This window comes from Dipteris shenzhenensis, chromosome 12 (genome assembly GCF_047967505.1).
Source record: "Dipteris shenzhenensis isolate YYH24624 ecotype China chromosome 12, Dip_SZ_1.0, whole genome shotgun sequence".
In the NCBI taxonomy this organism is placed as follows: domain Eukaryota; kingdom Viridiplantae; phylum Streptophyta; class Polypodiopsida; order Gleicheniales; family Dipteridaceae; genus Dipteris; species Dipteris shenzhenensis.
The window spans coordinates 19,647,948-19,669,493 of record NC_141607.1 but is presented as its reverse complement, the minus strand read 5'-3'; the positions used below and the strand labels follow the sequence as shown (position 1 = coordinate 19,669,493).

The window sequence follows — 21,546 nt, the reverse complement described above, 5'->3', positions numbered from 1 at the left end:
GAGGAAGAGGCGGGGGCTGAAGTTGCGGGTCGGGAGAAGTGGGGTGCAGCTGGGGGAGGGGCTGGGACTGAGTGGAAAGAGGCTGGGGAACGAAAGAGAGGGGGACCTGAGGCTATGAAGGGCGGGCTACCGTCGAAGAAGAAGCTCTCCCAGGTCCCTGGGGCGGCTGCCTGTTAGGTCTCTGAGGTGTTGCTGCAGGTTGGGTAACCTTTGCCTCCTTGCCTTTATCAGAAATCTTCTTGTTCTTTCCTCTTTTCCTTCTAACCTCAGTCCAACCGCCAGCTAACTCTGGACCGGACTCTGGCTGCCTCTGCTCCTCCTGACGTGGCTGCCCGGAGGGGGGGGGAGGGGGCGGAGAGGGAGGGGGCGGGGGAGGCCGAGAAGAGCTGGCGAATCGTGGACAAACAGCCGCCAGGTGTCCAAAGCCGTGACGCCTCAGGCACTGGCCTGGCTGTCCGGTGACTACCATGCTCTGGGTGATGCTGCCGGCATCTGTCACGATCTCGATCACTGCAGGGAGAGTCGCAGGATTCGCCACAGCCACACAGACTCGGGGGGCTCCTGCCGTAGTCACCGCATCGGCAAAAGTGTCGTGCATAACCCAACCAAAGTGGGAGCCCAGGTCCCTGACAATCGGCCGCAGCTCAGTAGCAAGACCTGGAAAAACTAGCGTCACTGGATGGCGAGGTATACGGAACCGAACATCAAAATCCGCTGCGCTGAATCCACGGTACCACGGGACTATCATGATAATCTTTCCATCCACCGACGTGGGGGAGCCAGCAATCAGGTTGCTCGCAGCTTTCGCATTGGAGAGTTTGAGCTAGAAGATGCCCCTTCCCATAAGGGCCACCTCCTCAATATGGCCGTCCTCTAGCATGAGAGTGGACTGGAGCCAGTCCCTGATGGTTGATCTGGAGGGGGAATGTCCAATGACTCTGCCATAAACAGAGGTAAGGGCAAAGTCGTTGGCAACCTCCTGAACCCGAGATGATTGTTGCTCTGTCAGGATGACGCGGTAGGCATCTGGAGAGGGAGGGTCCGACTGGGCCTCCGGTTCTGGGCAGGGAGCCGCCATACCGCCAAGACAAACTGCGAGGCTTCCGATGAAGAAGAGGCTGCCACCCAGAAAAAGGGGGGGATAGATGCGGGAGGGTGGAGCCTGGGTGTGAAGAAGACGGGTGCGGAGACGAAAAGCGGGAAGGATGGAGGGCGGAGGGCGAAGGAAGCGGGACGGGAGGCCGGGAAGCAGAGGTGTCGCGGGATGGAGTGAGGACGGAGAGCGGGTGAGGTGAGGAGGCGGGAGTGGGAGCGGGGGAGAGGCGGAACGGGGCGGGAGGGCGGGAGGGGGCAGAGTGGAAGGGCGGGGCGGAAGGGACGGGGTGGAGCGAAAGGGGGGGGGCGGAAGGGCGAGGTGGAAAGGGCGGGGGAGGAGCGGAAGGGCGAAGGGGCGGGAGGGGGCGAGGGTGGTGTGGCGAGGGGCGAGGGAGCAAAGCGAGGGGGCGGGGAGGGTGGAGCGGGGGGGCGAGGGGGGGGGTGAGACGGAGCGGCGAGGGGGGGTGGGCGTAGCGAGGGGGAGGCGGTGTGAAGCGGGGGTGAGGCGGGGGTGCGAGGGGGTGAGGGCAGAGAGGCAGCGGCGAGGGGGTGAGGCGGAGGTGCGAGGGGGGGCGGCGGCAGCGGCGAGGTGAGGCGGCGGGTGAGGGGGGGTGAGGGCGGAGAGGCAGGGGGTGGGGGTGGTCGAGACGAGGAGGAGCTAAGGGAGGTAGAGGTGCGGGAGGGGAAGGGGAGGCTCGCAGGAGCTTCCAAGATCAAAAATCCAGGCTACGTTTCTTCCAGGAGTGATTCGTTTTAGGGTTTTTGAGGCAACATACATGGGACAAGTGGTTGCCATTGTTAGAATTTGCCTATAATGATAGAAAACATTTCTCTACAGGGTTCAGTCCGTTTGAGCTAAACTATGGTTATAGACCAGTGAATCCAACTATAGTTGGAATACCTCAGAAAGTGCGTAGTGCCGCGAACTTTGTGGTTCAGATGTTGGAGATTCTAGCACTTGCGAGAGCTAACATCCGCCAAGCTATGGATAGAGCTAAGGTGTATGCGGATGAAAACCGATCCGCTAGAGAATTCAAGAAAGGAGAAAAAGTTTTTCTCAAAGTTTCTTCGCACTGTAAGTCTTTGATTGGAGGAGAGTGTGCTAAGTTATCACCTCGATATTGTGGGCCATGGTTAATTCTAAAAAGGATAGGCAAGGTAGCCTATAAATTAGAATTGCCACAGGGTTGTAAGGTGCATCCAGTGTTTCATGTTTCTCGTTTAAAGAAATTTTTGCATACAGGTGACTTACTAATCGAGGGTGTTGTTTTGTTTTAGGAGATAGAGGATAATGCAAGACGCAAACCAACAAGAATCTTGGACCGAGGAACAATGCAAGTACGCAATCGGAAGATACCCACGGTGTTGGCTGCATGGCATGGTCTACCTCTATCAGAAGCTACCTGGGAATTTGTATACCAGTTACGGGGAGTGTTCCCAGACTTTATCATTGAGGATGCTGATGCCTGAAGAGGGAAGGAATGTTACGCTCAAGTCGAGGATGACCTGGGAAGGGTTAGTCGACATTTTCCTTTAAAAGATCAATGTTTGTATTATATTTGTTTGGGCTTCATGTAAATGATCAAAAAGGAATAAAGGTCAAGGTCCTTGGTGAGGGTGACATGGCACTAGACTAGGTGGATCTAAGGCTAAGGGACCTAAATGCATGAAATGTGCCTAGGGGCAAATGGTTTCAATGATATCCCAAGAGAGGGGTAAATGATGCATTAAGGAGGGACCCTAGAATGAAGACATGTGGCATACTAGATCCATCTAGGGAATTTTGGGGCTTGGTGGAGGTTCAGTAAGCAAGAGCTTGAACGAAAATTTTGAGTTAGAAAGCTTACGACCACTGAGATTGGCTGGGAGGATAATCAATGTGTCAGCGCCTGTGATTCGACGTAACAAGCTAGGAGCGAACATGTTTTTGTGTAATACATGGGCTGCAATTCCTTCCAGAGATTTAACCACAGACAATTGAAGCAAAAAATCAGACCATGCCTACTTTTTAGAAGCCAACATGTGAGTGTGGCCGAAGGTATTATCTCTTGGTTGAGGGGCATTATCGAAATCACCACAGATAAAAACGTAATTTCACCAGGGATATTTATGCATAGCATTCCAAATCAAAGCTCGATTCCCAGAAGATTGAGGAGCATATATTGATGCAAATTCAGAGATGTCGCCTTGAACAAGGCATTGCATGATCATCCATCGACCATGGTGATCATTGAAAGCCACAATAGGGTGAAGATCATGCTTAACCAAAAAGGCTACCCCAGAGAAAAGTGCTCTCCAACATAGCAAATGTCATAACCAGCAAAATGTCTAGATTTACCAACATACATATGCTGATTATGCTCTTGTAAAGCCAGTAAGTACATCAGGCTGCAATTGGCGTCGTATATACAGCCAGACCAGTTTCCATTTTTGACCATCACACTATCCCTGTACATTCAAAGTGACACTTTGAGATAATCAAGCATATTTACATATATAGGACAGGTATGTACAACAGCAAAAGGCCTTCTATGTCTGCATTTCCACCTGAGTGTCCGGGCCTCGGCCTTGAGAAGAAAAGTCAGTGTGGGAGAAGACAATGAGGCAGCAACTTCCTCTTCTAGAAAGAGGGTATGATTTGCAGTCACCGCAGCCCAAGTCAGATCAATGCCAGAGCTTTCAGCTGGTGTTTTGCCCTTGCCTTGAGAGGAGGCACCATTCCAAGTCTGGGAGGGCAAAGGTCTCCTAGGTGAGATGACTTTTCTTGGGGTTTGCAAAGCATCGATCAAATTTTTTTCCTTCGCTTGAGGATGAGAGGCCGAAGGGATAGAAAGAGGAACATCACCATTCGAAGCAACCGGTGCTTTCCCTTTGTCTTGGACAACAAAAAATTGTTCTACCCCCTTAGGCTTCATCAAAGAGGGGGCATTAGAATTCTTGCTCGGAGGCGGTGACAGTTTAGCCTGCAATGGCATTTTGGGAGCATGTGAAGGGCATTGTGAAGCCATATGCCCGAACTTCTTGCATTCAAAGCAAGCACCTGCAAAGAGATCCCATTTTAATTTATAAAAGGCATTGCCCATCAAAACATCATTCATTGTGACCGAATAAGACTCTGGGTTTGGATTGTCTGTATCCCACAAAATGCAAAATCTATTTGAATTGCCATTGGGCCGTGGTGGGCAAACCTCTTTGCCAAGAGAGGCTGCAATTTTTGGTAAAAGAGAAGCCAGACATTGAGGGAAATCTACCACTTCCACCCAGACAGGGTATCTGTGTTTAATCAATGCCTGATAATCTGTGGTAGGTGACGAGGGCAACACATGAACCATCTGCTGCCCATAGAAATGAAGAGAGTGCTCCAATAAAATCTATCTATGCTCTTCATCTGCCATGATCACTTCAAAAAAGCCCCTTGCTGCATAATGAACTTTTTTGACATAGCAACCACCCAGGGTTCTAGTCAACCAATTACCAACATGTGCAGCAGCAGGCATACGTCCTGGAAAAAAGATAATAATGGTATGCTTGGCATATTCCTTGACAAGATCAAAAATATCATCCACATCCACCATGATGCCCATGGTGGGAACTAGATCCTTCCAACTCTTTTGAGTGTCTTCGAAACCCTCATGCATCACCTCATAGACAAGCTGAGCCTCTGCAGAGTCACGAAGGGGGTCATCCTAACCCATAACCTGCTTTTGTTTTTTGTGTTGCATTGATCTCTCTTTCTGAAAAGTCTTTTCATAAGACAATCTGCCATTTGAAGGTGAGGGAAAAAAGAACCCAAGAAAGAGGAAGCTTGAAAGGGAGCTGTAGAAGAGGGAACCCGGAACCAAAAGGGAGAAGTTAAGGAAAAGAGCATTGCATTGAAGTTGAAGGAGAAAGCATGAAAGAAAACTGTACGGAAATGATTGACAGCACGGAAGCTGTATGGAGCCAAGAATTACAGAAGCTGTATGGAAAAGAAAAGACAGAAAAGGCTGACAAAACGTATGGGAGCTGAACGGAAAGAAAACAGAAGCTGTATGGAAAGGAGAGGACAGCAGGGTCGTGGAGGCAAGCAGCACCGTGGACCTGTACAGACGGGGCCAGACAGCAGAAAACAGGGAGCTTGTAGGGTACGGAAAGCTGTTAGACAGCATACGGACAGCAAATGGACCATGTATGGATTCCGTACAAGGTGTATGGAGACAGCACGGGCTGTACGGCGGCCAACAAGAAGGGGGGGGGCTGTACGACAGTTCTCTCCTCTCCTTTTGTCATCCACCTATCTCTCTCTCTCACACCCGCATGCCACACCACACACACTGACACTGACACACACATACACATGTGAGACACAAACTGGCATGGGTATGCTTGCACCGACCTTGGGTCCATTTAAGGACTTAAAAGATGTGGTGATGAGCACTAGGTCTCCCGCGCACACTCTTTTTTTTGTAAAGAACCTGTTATTAAGAAGAATGTACCTTCATAGCTGTCTCAAAGTGAGACACCTACCATATGCTAAAAAAGCAGAAAGGAAAACATATGATAGCTGCCTCGCACGCGTGCACGCACGCGTGTCACACACACTTTTTTTTTTTTTGGGGGTAAAATTTCTCTCTCACACACACACTTTTTTTTTTGTGAGAAGAAATATTTTATTGCTGTAAAATAATTACATTCATAGTTACTTCAAAGTGGAGTAACTACTACTCAATTGAAAATCTCAGTATAAGCTGTATATACATCATGATCAATCAAATGAGTCTGGCAGCAATCATAGAATGATTGCTGCGGAGATCGTTTGAAAAAAACAAAAGATGAAAAAAGAGGATCACCAAAGACTGATTTTTGTCCATCCATAGAGTCCACAGTGCCCAGGTTTGCACCCAAACAAAAAATAAATCAAAACCCTGTCTAGCTGAATGAACTCCAAACAACCAGAAAAACCTGCCAAAGGTAATAGTAGGAAACCTCGCTTGAAGCCTCTGTCGGATGAGAGCGAGGAAATCACAAGTGTGTGGACAGTGCCAGAAGATGTGAAGCATAGATTTAGCAGAATGTAGGCAAACAGCCGGAGCAATATGTCTGCGCGAGTAACTGCCAGATGGAAAAATGCCAAGTATGACTCGCCAAAGGAAAAGTTGTTGCCTAAGAGGGACTTCATAATGCCAAAGGAGACGCAGACGCTTTCTCCATCTCTGTAGTGGGCGATCCATATGCCAAACAGAATTTGCTCTATCAGAATCCAAGGCGGAAATAATAACACTTTATATAGAGAGGGCACCGTGATATGTGAAAGCTTCAAAGGACGGGCTGAAGAGGAAGAAGAATGTAGAGTCCAATCCTCAAGCCTATTCTGAAGTTCCAAACGAGGTACCGGCAAGAACGGTTGGAGCATTTGTGAAATTTGATGCCAGAAAGGACGATAATGAGCTCCCAAACCATATTTGCTAGCAGCCATAGAAAAAGATAAAAGAGTGCCATCATCTTGAAGTACGTCCGCCACAAAACAAATGCCTTTGAAAGAGAGAAAATAAGAACGCTTGGGTTCTTGTATGGCCAAAGGAGGGTGGAATACTTTGGACCAATAAATATTCTCAGCCCTCAAAGAATTTCCCGACAAAGAATCCTTGCCATGCCATTCCAAGTGAGATAAAATATGCTTCCAATCAAGAAGCAAACGAGAGACAAAAGGACAGCCTCTGATCTTTCCTTGAATAGAGCCAAATAGGAAATCCCACTGTGTAGGCTGCCAATGCCCAAAAGCAGAAGTATTAATATGCAGTAAAAGAGAGCGGATCATGAAAGCCCAAGGCTGATCCCCTTGCATAAACTGCAACATCATTTTCCCCCTGTGAGCAAGTATATGCATTTGAATATTGAGTATGTTCAGTCCCCCATGCATCTTTGGAGAGCAGAGATGATGCATAGAGAGTAATCTGAGACTTTTCTTGCCATTTTTTGAACACCAGAAAATTTCCATGATAGCAGACATAAAGGAAACTAGATTTGCCTTAGTGAACATGATGAGAGGCAGATAGAATTGTATGTATGTTATCAGAATGGATTGCGTTATTCGCAAATGAACATGTAATGGCCAAGTTGCAAGCTTCCAATATTCAGGTGAGGACTGTTTGGAAAGGGGTTGCTCAGATACTCAGCATCTTTCACACTTCCCCTTTCTTCATGACTTGGGGCTCGGTCGCATGGTTATCTCTTACTGGGCCCCAGGTGTTTTATGAGGGTGAGCCTTCTTCTTGGGCACTCTCGGTCCGCTGGCAGGTGATAGAGCCCTGCTCTTTGCAGGATGTACCACTGACTCTCTTCAGAGCTTCTCATGCTGCAGTGGATACCTCTTGGGAGATTTTGGCTAGCATTTCCTCTTGGCGCATTTGGAGAGCCAGATGTACTGAGGCCTTGGATGGCACCCAGATACACCCATCACAGGTGTTCACGGGTATTTGGACTGACATGGTTCACACTTTGATAGCCATATGGGCTAGCATGCAGGGCCCTTCACGGGCAGCCTCTTCTAGAAGGACTATATTTCTTCGAGTTTGGAGGGGTTCTCCCTTTTTCTCGGAGGGTTCTACCGGATTGAGATGGCACTATCAGCCTCAATCCTTTCTGTTTGGCTCTTGAGCTTTTCATGCATTGCATGATGTATCCCGTATGGAGCTTGCTCTAATAGTTTTTCTTTAATACTTAATAGAAGTCTCTTTTTGCCCAAATAAAAAAAGAAAAAAAAAAAAGGAAAAAAAAAGTCCTTCCCTCAACTTTGTGAGTACCCAATTAGTTTGTTGAGAACGAGTGAGCCCCCAACCTATAGGATAGCCAAGATGTCGAATCAATTGAGAAGTTGAAATTATTTCCCCAAGCCACAAATGACTATGCCAGTCTTTAGCATGCAACGGCAATAATTTTAATTTTTGAAAATTGACACGAAGACCAGCAACCAAACCATATGTAGAAAGAGCCTGCATAATCATGGAGAGATCGCTCCGAGTATTTTTCGGAGTAAAGAAAGAATCATCAGCATATGCTTGAGCGATCATGCTACAGTTGCCAGGAATTTCCAATCCGTGCAACATGCCAGTGTCCAAAAGGTGGTCCATATATTGAAGCATTGGATGAGTGGCTATGGCAAAAAGTAAAGCACTGAGGGGACATCCTTGCCGAACAGAACAACCAAGAGTCTAGGTTGTAGAAATATCCCCTGAAAGAATGCAGGCAGCTTTACTATCTTGATATAGCCAATTGATAACCTGCTGCATTTTTTGTGCCAAATCCCAATGCCTGCATAGTTGATGAAATAAAGTCCCACTTAACAGTATCAAAGGCTTTGGCAATATCAACTTGTAATAGCAAAACATCTTGCTGCATATATTTTGCTTATTCGATTCCAACATAAGCATTAGCAATGTTATTTGTGATATGCCTACGTGGAACAAAACCATATTGCGCAGGATGCAACCCATCATGTAAATAACCTTTGAGCCGATCAACAATCATTTTGGTAGTGTTGGCTTGGCATAGTGTTGTTTGCTCATGCAAAGACAATGGACGAAGATGGCTGAGTTCAGTGAGGTCTTGACAAGTCAATTTGGCCTGAGCAACAGTTTCTCTCAGAGTCTTCATGTAAGACTTGCCATAATCTCTAATTACAACTTGCATTTTGGTAACAAAAGAATCCCATGTATTATCAATATCAAAATGGCTTTGAGAAGACAGAGGGTGAGATGCTTCAGTAACCATGGCCTTGAAAACATGTTGCAAATAGCTATTGTTCACAAACAGATGTTGCCTTTGAGGCAGTCTATCATCTAGCATATCATAATAAGATAATCTCAACCATAAAGATGCATGCTCTGAATGCACAAAGGCATAGTCAATCCACATTTTGCATGTAAAATCATCATTTTGTTGCGGAGCTACACTATACCAGTGATCGAGACGTGCCTGATAAGAAGAAAGGGCATTATGTTGGAAGGTATAGCCTATGACAAAGGCTGCAATTCCTTCCAAAGATCAACCAAATCAAGATGCATCAGTAATTGAGACTATGCATGCCTTTCAGGAGTTAACATACGAGTATGTCTTGATGTATTGTCACCCTGTTGCGGAGCATTATTGAAATCCCCACATATGAAGGCATGATATCTCCATTGATATTGGTGCATGGCATCCCAAATTGCGGTTCTATGCCGAGAAGATTGAGGTGCATAGACAGAGGCAAATGCAAACACCTCGCCTTGAATAATGCGTTGAAGAATAATCCATCTGCGTTGGTTGTCATTTAAGGCAATAATTGGCTAAAGTTGATGCTTGATCAGAAAGACTACACCTGAGAAATAATGCTCCCCAGCATAGAAGATATCATAGCCACAATAATGACCTGTCTTTCTTGCATAGGCATGTTGATTGTGTTCTTGTAATGCCACTATATCAGGCTGAAATCTATTGATATACAGCCACACTGATTTCCATTTCCTACTGTCACACATCCCCTGAACATTAAGAGTAAAGCATTTGATATGAGCAGTCATATTTACAGATATTTATAGGAGAATAACAGCTATGTACAGCAACAACCTTCATGATGTCAACCCTGCATTTCTACCTCAGGGTCGGGACCTCTTCCCTGAGAAGAAATATTTACTTGAGGGTTCTGCTAGCTGTCACTGCAGCCCATGTGATCCCAATTCCTGAATTGACCTCTGGGAAGTTTCCACTAGAAGATGCACCATTCCAAGTGCGAGGGGGTGGAGGTTGTCGAAGAGAAATAACTTTTCTTGGACTTTGCCATCCATCAGTTGGAGGTTTCAGTCCTTTTATTGAGGATTAAACAGCAGGAGATGAAGGGAAAGAAACATTTCCATTTGAAACCACTGGAGCTTTGCCTTTATTCTGATTCACAAAAAACTATCTATTCCTTTATTTTTATTTCCAATAGAGGCAGGAGCATCCTTAGTGGGCATTTGAACAGGCAAAGTGGCATGCGGTATTTTATGGTGATTCATTGGCCACTATGAAGCCATGTGCTCAAATTTTTTACAATCAAAGCAAGCCCCTGCAAATAATCCCCATTTCAATTTGTAAAAAGCACTTCCCATGTCAACATTGTTCATCGTGATTGAATAAGACTCTGGTGTGGGATTATCAGTATCCCAAAGAATGCAAAATCGATTTGACTTGCCATTGGGCCTTGGTGGGCGAACCACTTTGCCTAAAGTCGCTGCAATTTTAGGCAAGAGTGAAGCCATGCATTACGGGAAGTCTACAACTTCAACCCAGACCAGACATCGGTGTTGGAAAGCCTGAAAATCCCTTGTGGGTGACCATGGCAAAACGTGCACCATTTGCTGCCCAAAAAAGAGGGGTGAATTTTCGAGAAGCATTTGCTTGTGAATCTCATCTACCATAATGATCTCAAAAAAACCTATGGTTGCATAGTGTACCTTCCGAACAAACGAGCCAGCCAGTGTGCGGGTCAACCAGTTGCCTACCTCTGTAGTAGGTGGCATCCGACCTGGGAAAAATAAAATAATTGCATTTTGGGCATATTCTCTAATTGGATCCACAATTTCATCCACTTTAACCATGAGACCAAGTGATGGAACAGAGTCTTTCCACTCTTTCCTTGTGTCTACAAATCCTTCATGCATGACATCGTAAACCAGTTGTGCCTCAATAGAATCATGCACTGGGTCATGCTGACCCTCAACGTGCCTTTGTTTTTTGCATTGAACTGATCGGTCCTTTTGAAAAGTTTTTTCATAGGAATATTCAGCCCCGTCTTTGGAAGAAGATGGAATCCCAAAAAGGAGGTACCTAAGAAATGATAGTAGAGAAAAAAACAGTCCCAAAAAAAGCCCATAGAGAAGAGGAAAATAGTATATTTGTAAGGAAAAGAAGGAGAAAGAGAGATGTAGGGATCAAAGGAAAAGAAAAGACAAGATATGTAGAAGAAAAAGAGAAAAAAAAACCAGTAAAAATTCCCAGATGAACTAAATTTCAGAAAAAGAGTGAAGATTTTGGCGATGGAAAGAGTACACAGGACCCAGAAACCCAAGAGGAGAGAAAGGGGAGCAGAGAGCCTTCAAAACCAGCGTAGAGAGCAGTCCATGAGCCAAACCCTGCATAAAATTGACCCAAAGAGCAGGGAGTCAACTGAAAACAGCAACCTGAAGAAGGCGAGACAGGCCGTACAGGCCGTACACCTGTACGGAAACCGTATGGAACTGTGGCGGGCTGTACAGCAGGTCTTTAAAGCTCCAAATCGCCTTTTTTTGAGCTCTGAAGTAGTGCAACAGGTAGCTGAAGCAAACAGGCTGGTTGGGGGAGGCTTTGGAGCTGATGGGAAGGCTAGAGCACACCTACACACTTTTTTTTTTAATAGTGAAATCTTTATATTTCTGTGTGGGAAACCTCAAAAGAGGTAAAAACCCACCAATAAGTACAAGGAAAAAGTTTTTACAAGTAAAACCTCAGAGCAAAAGTCATGAGGTAGCCAAGTAAAAAGTGACATATCAAGCTGGAGGAGGATCAAACACAGCATCCTCCAGCTACACCTACACACTTTTTTTTGGTAAAATCCAGTGCATTGTATTTATATTCTCATAACTTTACAAAATGGGAAGTCTCCAAAATGGAGAGTATCCCAAAGATCAGAAGCATAAAAAGAAAAGCTCTATGCAAGAAGCATGTAGATCACCCACACACACACACACACAAGTCACACCTCTCACACACACACACACACACACACACTTTTTTTTTTTTTTTTTTTGGTAAATCCATGATCATATTATCAGCAAAATTTACATGAGGGTCTCAAAAAAGCAGAGAGCCTCAACAGGAAATCAAAAGCAAAGAAAAACTATTTCCAGGCATGACTGAGGAAGATCTCCTTGATAGCACACACACACACACACACACACACACACACACACACACAGAGACACACACATTGACATTAGTAGGCTTACGAATTGACCTTGGTCGATTGAGGGCCTCAAAAAATATTGACCACCGTCACTCAAGAAAGAAGAAACGTCTACTTGAATTTGTAAATCTTGGATTGGTTGCAGCCCTACCATTCATACCTCCCAGAAGTAGCAATTCCCAAAGTTGGCGAAAACTACAGTAGGGTCCGTAGCAGGGCTGGTGTGGGTATAAGATTATTGGAAAGGTTTAATTGTGATATCTCAAAGTAAAATATAAGGCATTTGCAAAAAATTCAAGGCTTCCTTGAAGGTGCAATATCTACAATTGGCGACACTCCCTAGCGACCTGAAAATAGAACCCTGCTGTAACCAGAGATTTCATGGGCTATATATGTCCCCAGAAAGAAAAGAATTACTTGGTGGACCTTTGAGAGGCTTCTTCTCTACATGAACAAAGCCTTTACAGCTTCACAACGGCATACATTGGCTATGGACCCTAGATTTCCATTTGGAGCAGTGTTTTTAGCCATGATATCCATATTGGCTCTATAATAGCATTGCCTTTGTTTCCTTGCCTTTGTGCCTTTGCATAAAGCACAGTCTTCTTTTTTCAAGTTATAGACATTGAGCTCCACATTTATGGAGATATGTGGACAATCTTAAGTTTGCTCTCCATGGGGGATCTAGCCAGGCATCAGAGTAAGGGCAAAGGGGCTGCTTGTGGCGTGTTTTGACATTGTTTTCCCGGCATCTCCATGATGAGTTGACTCCAGGGTCTGCCTTTGTTTCCTTGCCTTTGTGCCTTTGCATAAAGCACCGTCTTAGACATTGAGCTCGACATTTATGGAGATACGTGGACAATCTTAAGATTGCCCTCCATGGGGGATCTAGCCAGGCATGAGAGTAAGGGCAAAGGGGCTGCTTGTGGTGTGTTTTGACATTGTTTTCCCGGCATCTCCATGATGAGTTGACTCCAGGGTCTGATTTTGGGATGTATGTCAGCCCTAATATCGACTTTCTTTAAAAGCCTTTTCTCCTCTTGGAAGGAGCTGCAACTATAACAACGAGTCTTTTCACATTACAGTGATCCAGATGTTTATTTCTCTCAAGGAGCTGCAACTATAACAGCGAGTCTTTTTAAATTACAGTGATCCAGATGTTTATTTCTCTCATATTCCATTATCTCATATTCCATTCTTCTTGATGCTATAGGAAGTGAATGTGTGCATGTATGTATGCGCAGAGAGAGAGAGAGAGAGAGAGAGATTGATTTTCACTGTTTTGCATGCGCAGGATTTTGAAACAAAAGAAATCACTCTGTCCTCTCTGCAGAGAACCGATTCGATTTGTTCGAAGACTGTTTCTTCGCTGAACCTAACTGTGAATAGATTGTGTTCCCAAAGATAGCAATGATAGCAATTGGAAAAACATGATAGCAATGCCATTCTTAGTGTCCTCCTGGACTATTTTTTATTCATACTAGTGTACGTAGGGCTTTCAGATTGCTGTGGTGGTGTAAGAAGATTATTGTTGAATGGAGCTGTACATGTTTTCTTATTTGAAGTTTTATAAATAGTTACTCGCATACATAATTGTGCGTTGGGTATGGGCCCCGATTTTCAATTTGGGCAGTGTTTTTCACCTATGCTTTCCGTATTGGCTCTATAATAGAGCTCATTGCCTGTGTCCCTTTGCTTAAAGCCCATTCTTTGTTCAAGCTATAAGCATTGAGGTTCTCATTTATAGAATTATGTGGATAATCTCAAGAATGCAATCCGTGGGGGGTTCAGCCAGACATCAGAATAAATGCAAAGGGGCTGCTCTTGGTTTGTTTTGACCTCGTTTTCCCAGCATCTTCATGATGAGTTGACCCCAGGGTCTGACTTTGGGATGTATGTTTAACCCTAATATTGAGTTCTTTAAAAGCCTTTCTCTTCTTGCAGAGGAGTTGCAACAATGACAGACGAGTCTTTTGAACCACTCAAACTTGTCTTTTCTTTGGAGCTTTGGTAGACAACTAGCATTTCCAAACTCGCAAATTATAGATCAAGCGTTTTCTATCACAAGTAGGTCCCCACGATGAGATTTATTCGTGTATTAATTAGTCTCTTGGGGTGCAAGGCACAATTAACCTATTGCAAGGAAATACATGGAAATATTAGTCTGTCTCGCAAAGCTTCTGGTTGTTTCCTCCTTCAATGCCTTCCCCTCTCTCTCTCTCTCTCTCTCTCTCTCTCTCTCTCTCCGCTCAGCCTCCCTTCCTCTTTCTCTTCCTTCATTTCTCGCGCCGTTGAATAAATGTACCGTTAGGTTAAATGTCCCTCTCGGCGTCCCTCTCTGGCTGCTGTCGTTCAAGATGCAGCAGAGCCACTTGAAGTCATAGGAATTTTGTCTACGAAATTAGGATCGAATTTCAATTGATTCGATTTCGAGACGAGGAGCCAGGAGGGGCCATTGAAAGGGTTTCATGTGACATCTATCCTTGGCACATTGGTAATTGCACCATCGATTGAAAGATGGCTAGTAGAGCAACAAAGGTGATTAATAGTGATTCATCTCATCTCACAAAAGATGGTGGAAATCAGTAGTTACGTAGCTCATCAAACAAGAATGGTAGCTTGGAAAATACCATACATACATGGCTAGCAAGTACAAGGGTTTTCTATTTGTATATTTTGCATATGCACACCTGTAATTCTTGCTCCAAGACTTTCCTTTTTGTTAGCCTATGAAGGCTTAATGTTAATATAAGGTGTGTTGACCTTTTCTTTTTTGTTTTTTCAAATTTCAATAAGGAAAAATACATTTTTCAAAGTTGCATCAACAAATATATTTGTAGCTTTACAATAAAATAATGTAAAAAAATGTTCAAAATTTTAACCACGATGCACCTATCGCCCAATTATTACTCATTTTTCTAGGGAAGATTGTGTTTACTATCCCCTGAAAGTTTAACAGCTCCAAACTATACATACGTCCTATGTTATTTCTCATGTTTCTTTGTATTTTAAGAAATTTAGAAATCTATTTTAGTCATATTTTATGTTCTTCGTGGGAGCATTTTAACATATAAGGGCAAATCTCTAATTTTTAATTGCTTTGATGTAATTCAGAGATGCCATGATAATCCGTTAAACTTCAAAAAGCTTAAAACCTTCACAAAACAATAATCTTTGATTTTTTATTAGTGCTAATTTGGAAGGTGGAACAATTTCATAAATGCATTCTTTTTTGTTGCGTGAGTCGTAGGGTGAGTCCTCCCTTGATGATGTTTGAGAACTACTCTTACGTGTTGCTTGAGTCCTCACTTTATGCCATTTTGAGTACTGCACCCATTAAAAAACAAAGCTTTGGAAACCTTGTAGACAAATGTTGGAGGGCTCTCTAGTATAATTAACACCATCAATGATGGAGACAAAAATCAATAAAAGGTCTTGGGAAATCATGGAAGATTGTCAAAAAAAGGCCATCGAAATATCGTTTCTTCATCTTTCTTTAGGAGGGTTCCAAACTAAATGTCACAACACGAAATGTGTGGTCTTTTGCATAGGATATTACCTTGATGAAGTTGATATACCAGAGCATTTTGTTGACCATGTTTTGGTTTCACAAGGACCATGCTTGGTGTTATTTTTATCGATTCTCAAACTTGAGGTTGTATTTTTAAAATCTTCATTATAGAAGAGGTAAACTCTTATATCTTTATCGTAGCCATATAGTTAGATAATTTGACTCCCCCCTTGACTCTTTAAAAAATGCAACCAAAACGAGCCCAAAAAAACTGTGAAAATGGTGGTTATTTATGGTAGCAAGAGTTGCTCTTTTAATAGAAACAAATTTCACTCTAAAATCAATCTCCAAATGGTGTTGAGAAATGCATTTCAATGAGATAAAAAAGAGTAAAGTGGATCCAATTTCACATAAAAGTTGTGGCGGGGGAGGGGGGGGGGAGGATGGGGCTTTGGTTGGTCGGGGGTCTTTAATTCTCCATTTCATAGGGGAGGGTCCTTGAATCTTCAAGGGAGGACTTATGATATGGCAAAACTCAATGAACGAACAGAATAGCCATAGCTCTAATGCCATGTTAAGAAAAATGATGAAAGAGGCTAGAGCCACTACGTGGGATGAGGGATAAGAAGATAATGGAGAACCACAAGATCAAAGCCAAAGCGTAGAGAATATGCATTAGCTATCAGCCTCAATGCAAGGCTCCTGGTGATCCACATTAGATCCACAAGGTATCGCCTATCTTATAGGCTCCTAAGTCTCTATTACCCAATCAAAATCCTATCGATGATCTACGTCGACCAATAAAGTTGATGTAGATTTACACCCCTCTAGTCAGTTAGATGTACTAATGTCAACATCTGTGATTTGCATGCAGAAGGCATTTTTGACTCACAGTCTATGGTTGATTATTTGTGGGAAATTTGAAAAACAATACGAATCCTTCATGGCTAGGATGTATACAAGCCTAAGTGTTGTAATGCTTCTTGTTCTCCTTCTAAATATGTAGTATTATTTGATTTTATGTGCAGAATCAAAGTGGTGCTTCAACATGCCTACCTTGATGTTGGGGCTATTGTCTTGCCTGAGGTTAAGGAAGTGGTTGGGGGTGTTGTCTTGCCTGAGCTTAAGGAACTGGCAGTAGAAGCTCTTGGATGTAGTAGAATGTCGCTTGATATTTGGTGCAGGATAGAGATCAATTCTCAAAATTTGGTTTTGAGTTCATCATAGAGGGGAAACGTGATGATATGTTGCACCATTATCAGAAGGCTATTGTGTCTGTGTAGCAACACTCAGCACATGTCTACATTGTTATTTTTGCTATTGACAAAGACCTTGAAGAAATTCAACCAAGAAATGCAAACGTTTTTTCTTAGGCAGTAAGGTTTAATCTAGCCCATCGAGTTGCAATAGTGCATACTTTGGAATGCACAGGAGTACGTGAGGAGCATGTTTTAAGTCTGAAGGATTTGACACGAAGATTTTGTTTTGATGCTTGGTATAGGACGTCCACCGGTCTCAGTTCGAAGATTGGAGACCACAAACATGGAGATAGTACCCACTTGGCATCTTTGATGGTTTCTTGTGGTAAGGTTTGTTGAGTCTATGGGGTATTATATTTACGAGCTAACTACTTGAGACACAGGTGTACTATAAAAGTAATTTGCATATATGGGTGCCAAGGCAGTACATAACATTGACTCAACAAACATCTTTTATAGTGCCCTTATGCCTCAAGTAGTTCCTTGGGAAATATAGTATGTTGCCTTAGATTTCTTTGATTCTTATGTTTTGTTGCAACAGAGGTGGTAGTTCTTGGGGTTGGTTTAGCGGGTGTAGTTGGCTTGTAAATATTGTTTGCTAAGGAATGAATTTGCGCTCTTTGCTTGTTTTGGTGTTCTTGCTTTTGTTGAGCTTCAAGGTTTGTTTGCTTTTCCCCCCCTTTCATTTTATGTTCTTGCATAGTATGTAATCTTACTTCATGAACTTTTTAAAGCTTACCATGTCCCCCCTATAGTTTTTTTTCCCCTCATTGTATCTTGTGGTCTAAGTTTCATGATGTTTTAGGGTCTAAGTCCTTATTGAACTTGTACTTTTGAGCGGAATATGATAGAATGTCAATGCCTTCTACAACATTCTTATTTTTTAAGTTGGAGTCTCCTTTGTTATTTTGCTAAGAACATTGCATGAGTAGCATATAATTGCATCTCTTCAAGTTTCTCAATGATTAGTACCATATGTAGGTTGGGTATTTTTAGGCTATGTTTGTTGGGACACCTTATGTCAAGAATGTTGTGTTTGTAGCTTGTGTCCACTAAATTTTCTAGAACATTTTGGTACTCTCAAAATTGTTTTCCTGTCTGGTAATATGGGTTTTGTTTTTTACCAAGAATTGATGTGATCCTTGCATCATTGTTAGGTGTAGCCATAGTCTTTTCCAAATTTCAAAAGTAACGCGAGCAGCCGTTGAAAGCTCTTGTACTCATAGGAGGGGGCTAGCCTTCGTTGCAAATCTTTATAGAAATGTTGGTGAAGATTAGGATAAATCTCTAATAGAATTCGTGAAAATGATGTCTTGTAGGTATTTAGGTAAGTTTTGCATCTTCTCAAGAAAGCTAAGGTGACGAAGAAGTTAGCTCACTAGAAGCTACCATGTGACAAAGGGATCAAAACATGTAGAGATAAAGATGCCACCGAAGGAAGAAATAAATGTAGATGGGATGACCCCCATTGCATTGATTAAAAGATGAGAGCTACCAGGAAGGAAGAGGCTGAAGTAACCCTTCAGGGTCAATGTGAAAAAGTTGATTTTTGGTCCTTCTTGGTAGGACATTGTTGGGATGGTATGCTTAGGATGGTGAAAGTCCATATCTCTTCAATATTTGTGACATCTAGCATAGAATTATAAAAAATTACTTTAAGAATGAATGCCAAGGAATATTAATGCTATGACACTTTTGCAACCAATACCAATCATGAGAATATAAAAATAAGGCAAAGTAAGGGTGTTGTTGCGTGCATGTAGTGGAATGGGAAATACGCACATGGCATAGGAAGAAAAAAACATGTTGCAGTCCCACACATAGGTGCGTATAGGGAGAAGCTGATGTGTGGGTCTTGTATTTCTTGGCATGTTCTCATTCTATCGAAATAGTACAGCAAAGGGTTGTGCAAGTAGTATGCAAGGTATCTTCTATAGAAATACGATGCAGTGGAGAGATCGTTTGACAACATTGATAGTACGATAACCAAAGAATAGAAACAATAGAGAAGAATACAAATTTTGTATCACCATATAAGATACAACTACTGGTGCTATCCACCTGTACACTCTCTAGTAGAGCTTCAATGGTGATCTAGACAGAGGAGGACTTGAGGTAGGGGTATTGGCATTTGATGTTGAGACTTGAGAAGTGGCCTCCTTATATAGCCCTTCGTAGTAGACCGATTCCACCACATTGGTGGCCTGGTGGTGGCACATGCATATTGACTTAGCACATTGCGTGACTAAGTGTGACGATGGTGGCACATGTTTTCTTGAATTTTGCCACCGGCCAAAGACCATTGACCACCTACCATGGACCACACGCATGTAAGCAAATTCATACGAGAATGCTTGCATGCATGCAACAGAGGGCATGCTTAAATCCCTGTTGGGGGCATTGCCCCCATACCCCCAGGATTGGGAGCACTGCCCCTCAACCCCCAAGGAGTACGTTATTCCTTTTACCATATCCTAACCATCAAACAGTCACCATGAGACCTCATCTAGTGTCAAAACTAGGATCCTACCCCAATGCCTACTGTTCACACCATGGCTTCTCCTCATAATGGGGGCCTTACAAAAGGGCATTATAGAACAGTGATGGTAACATATGAGAGGTGGGCATTGCACATATTCCAGCATCTTCTTGTGCAAGTATTATGCTCTTCAAAATGCCAAATTTCGAAGACATAGAGAGCTTGGCACAAGTCCTCTATGCCATACAATTGCTCACACAAAATCAATGGGACACATTCATTAGAGTGCAAATCTTGCATTGTATGGACCCTAAGTCCATAGTGGGACTCAATTCACAGTTAGAGAAAATTGCTACTGCAAGTCTACCCTAAGCAAGGCCATGCAAAAGGAAAAAAAAAGTCTCAGCCACCACTAGCTAAAATTTATATGTCTCTTTGAGAGTGCTCTCAACGGAAGTAAGAACGGAAGAGGGAGAGAGAGAAATAGAGAGCCACACAACTTTTGGTGGGTGTAGAACCACCCTAATCTTCTTTTTCATTCATTTATATACGTGTTTGAGTATTGCACATAACCGGGGTAAAGGCACACTGACCTTTAACCCCCACAACCTCCCACTTAAAGGACAATGTGCCTTTAAGGGAGAACAACCAGTGAGCATACTATCCAATGCCCATCAATACATGACAATACTCAAACCGATGACTAGGTAGACTCTTCATCAGCATATCTATGGGGTTATCATCTGTATGAACCTTGACAAGCTCTATGCGCTTGTCCTCAAGTACCTCCCTGATGAAATGGTACCTGACCTCAATGTGTTTGGTCTTTGCATAAAAGACCGGATTTTGTGCTAGCTGAATAGCACTCACGGAATCACTATGCAATGTCAGTACACCTGTATGAATCCCCAAATCTCCCACTAGCCGATCAAGCCATATAGCCTCCTTGCAAGCCTTTGTGGCTGCAACATACTCAGCCTCTGTGGTAGACAAAGCAACACACTTCTGTGTGCGAGACATCCACGACACTGCACCACCTGCAAAGGTGAACACATAACCAGAAGTGGATCTCCTACTATCCACATGCCTTGCATATTCTGAATCTGTGTAACCAAGTACACGCATGTCTCCTCTACCAAAGTAGATGCACATCTCCTTGGTACCCTTCATGTACCTCATGATGCACTTAACTGCCTCCCAATGCCTCTTTCCTGGATTAGCCATATATTAGCTAACAACTCCCACTGCAAATGCCATGTCTGGTCTAGTAGCTATCATGGCATACATGAGACTCCCAACTGCTGATGCATCTGGAACCTTGGCCATCATGGCCCTTTCCTCATCTGATTTGGGACTATCTATATGACTCAGTTTCACATATGGAGGCAATGGAGTACTCACTGCCTTCCCCCCCTCCATATTGAAACACTGCAGCACTTTTGTAACATACTCTTTTTGTGAAAGCCAAAGGAGTTTCCTACTCCGATCACGCGTGATGGGCATACCAAGAATATGACCTGCAAGTCCCAAATCCTTCATATCAAAGGCCTCATGCAACTTGGCCTTTAATGCATCTAGCTCATAAGTATTCTTGCTAGCCAATAGCATATCATCCACATATAGTGTCAGGAGTATCAGGCTATTATCCTTAGCCCTTTTAGTGTAGAGGCACTGATCAATTTCACTCCTTCTAAAACCCTGGGACTGAATGAAAGCATCAAACTTCTGATACCATTCTCTAGGTGCTTGCTTAAGACCATAGAGACTCCTCTATAGCTTGCAAACTAAATGCTCTTTGCCCTTTTCTTCAAAGCCTTCCAGCTGTACCATGTAAATTTCCTCATGCAAATCCCCATGCAAGAAAGCTGTCTTAACATCCATCTGCATAAGCTCCATATCTTCTACTGCCACTAGTCCAAGCATGCATCTAAGTGTGGTCATCTTCACAACTGGAGAGAATATCTCATCAAAGTCCACACCCTTCTCTTGCTTGAACCCTTTATAATGACAGCTGTATAGAAGGTATCCCATGAGGATGGCAATGAACATAAGAGAAATATTGCCTTAGTCTCCGCATCAAAATTCATCTTCTGAGCCTAAAGCTAGCTGAAAATAATATTGAATTCATTCAAGTGAGAAGCAATGGAGACCCCTTCCTTCATCTGTAGCTCAAACAACCTCTTCATGAGGTAAAATTTATTAGAGGCAGTTTCCTTCTCATAAGTGGCACACAATTTCTTCCACAAATCTTCCATAGTCTGCT

The 21,546-nt window shown here is 43.3% G+C and overlaps 1 protein-coding gene across 1 annotated transcript in view; it reads left to right on the top strand.

The window, feature by feature from the left end:
- Positions 1 to 13,879, top strand: part of LOC147895950 (E3 ubiquitin-protein ligase APD2-like) — a 77,669-nt gene extending 63,790 nt beyond the window's left edge. Inside the window, exon 10 of the mRNA XM_087382632.1 lies at positions 13,329 to 13,879. Coding sequence (XP_087238758.1) covers positions 13,329 to 13,407 — 79 coding nt within the window. The 3' untranslated portion in view covers positions 13,408 to 13,879. The remainder of the gene's footprint in view (positions 1 to 13,328) is intronic.
- Positions 13,880 to 21,546: the final 7,667 nt, after the last annotated feature.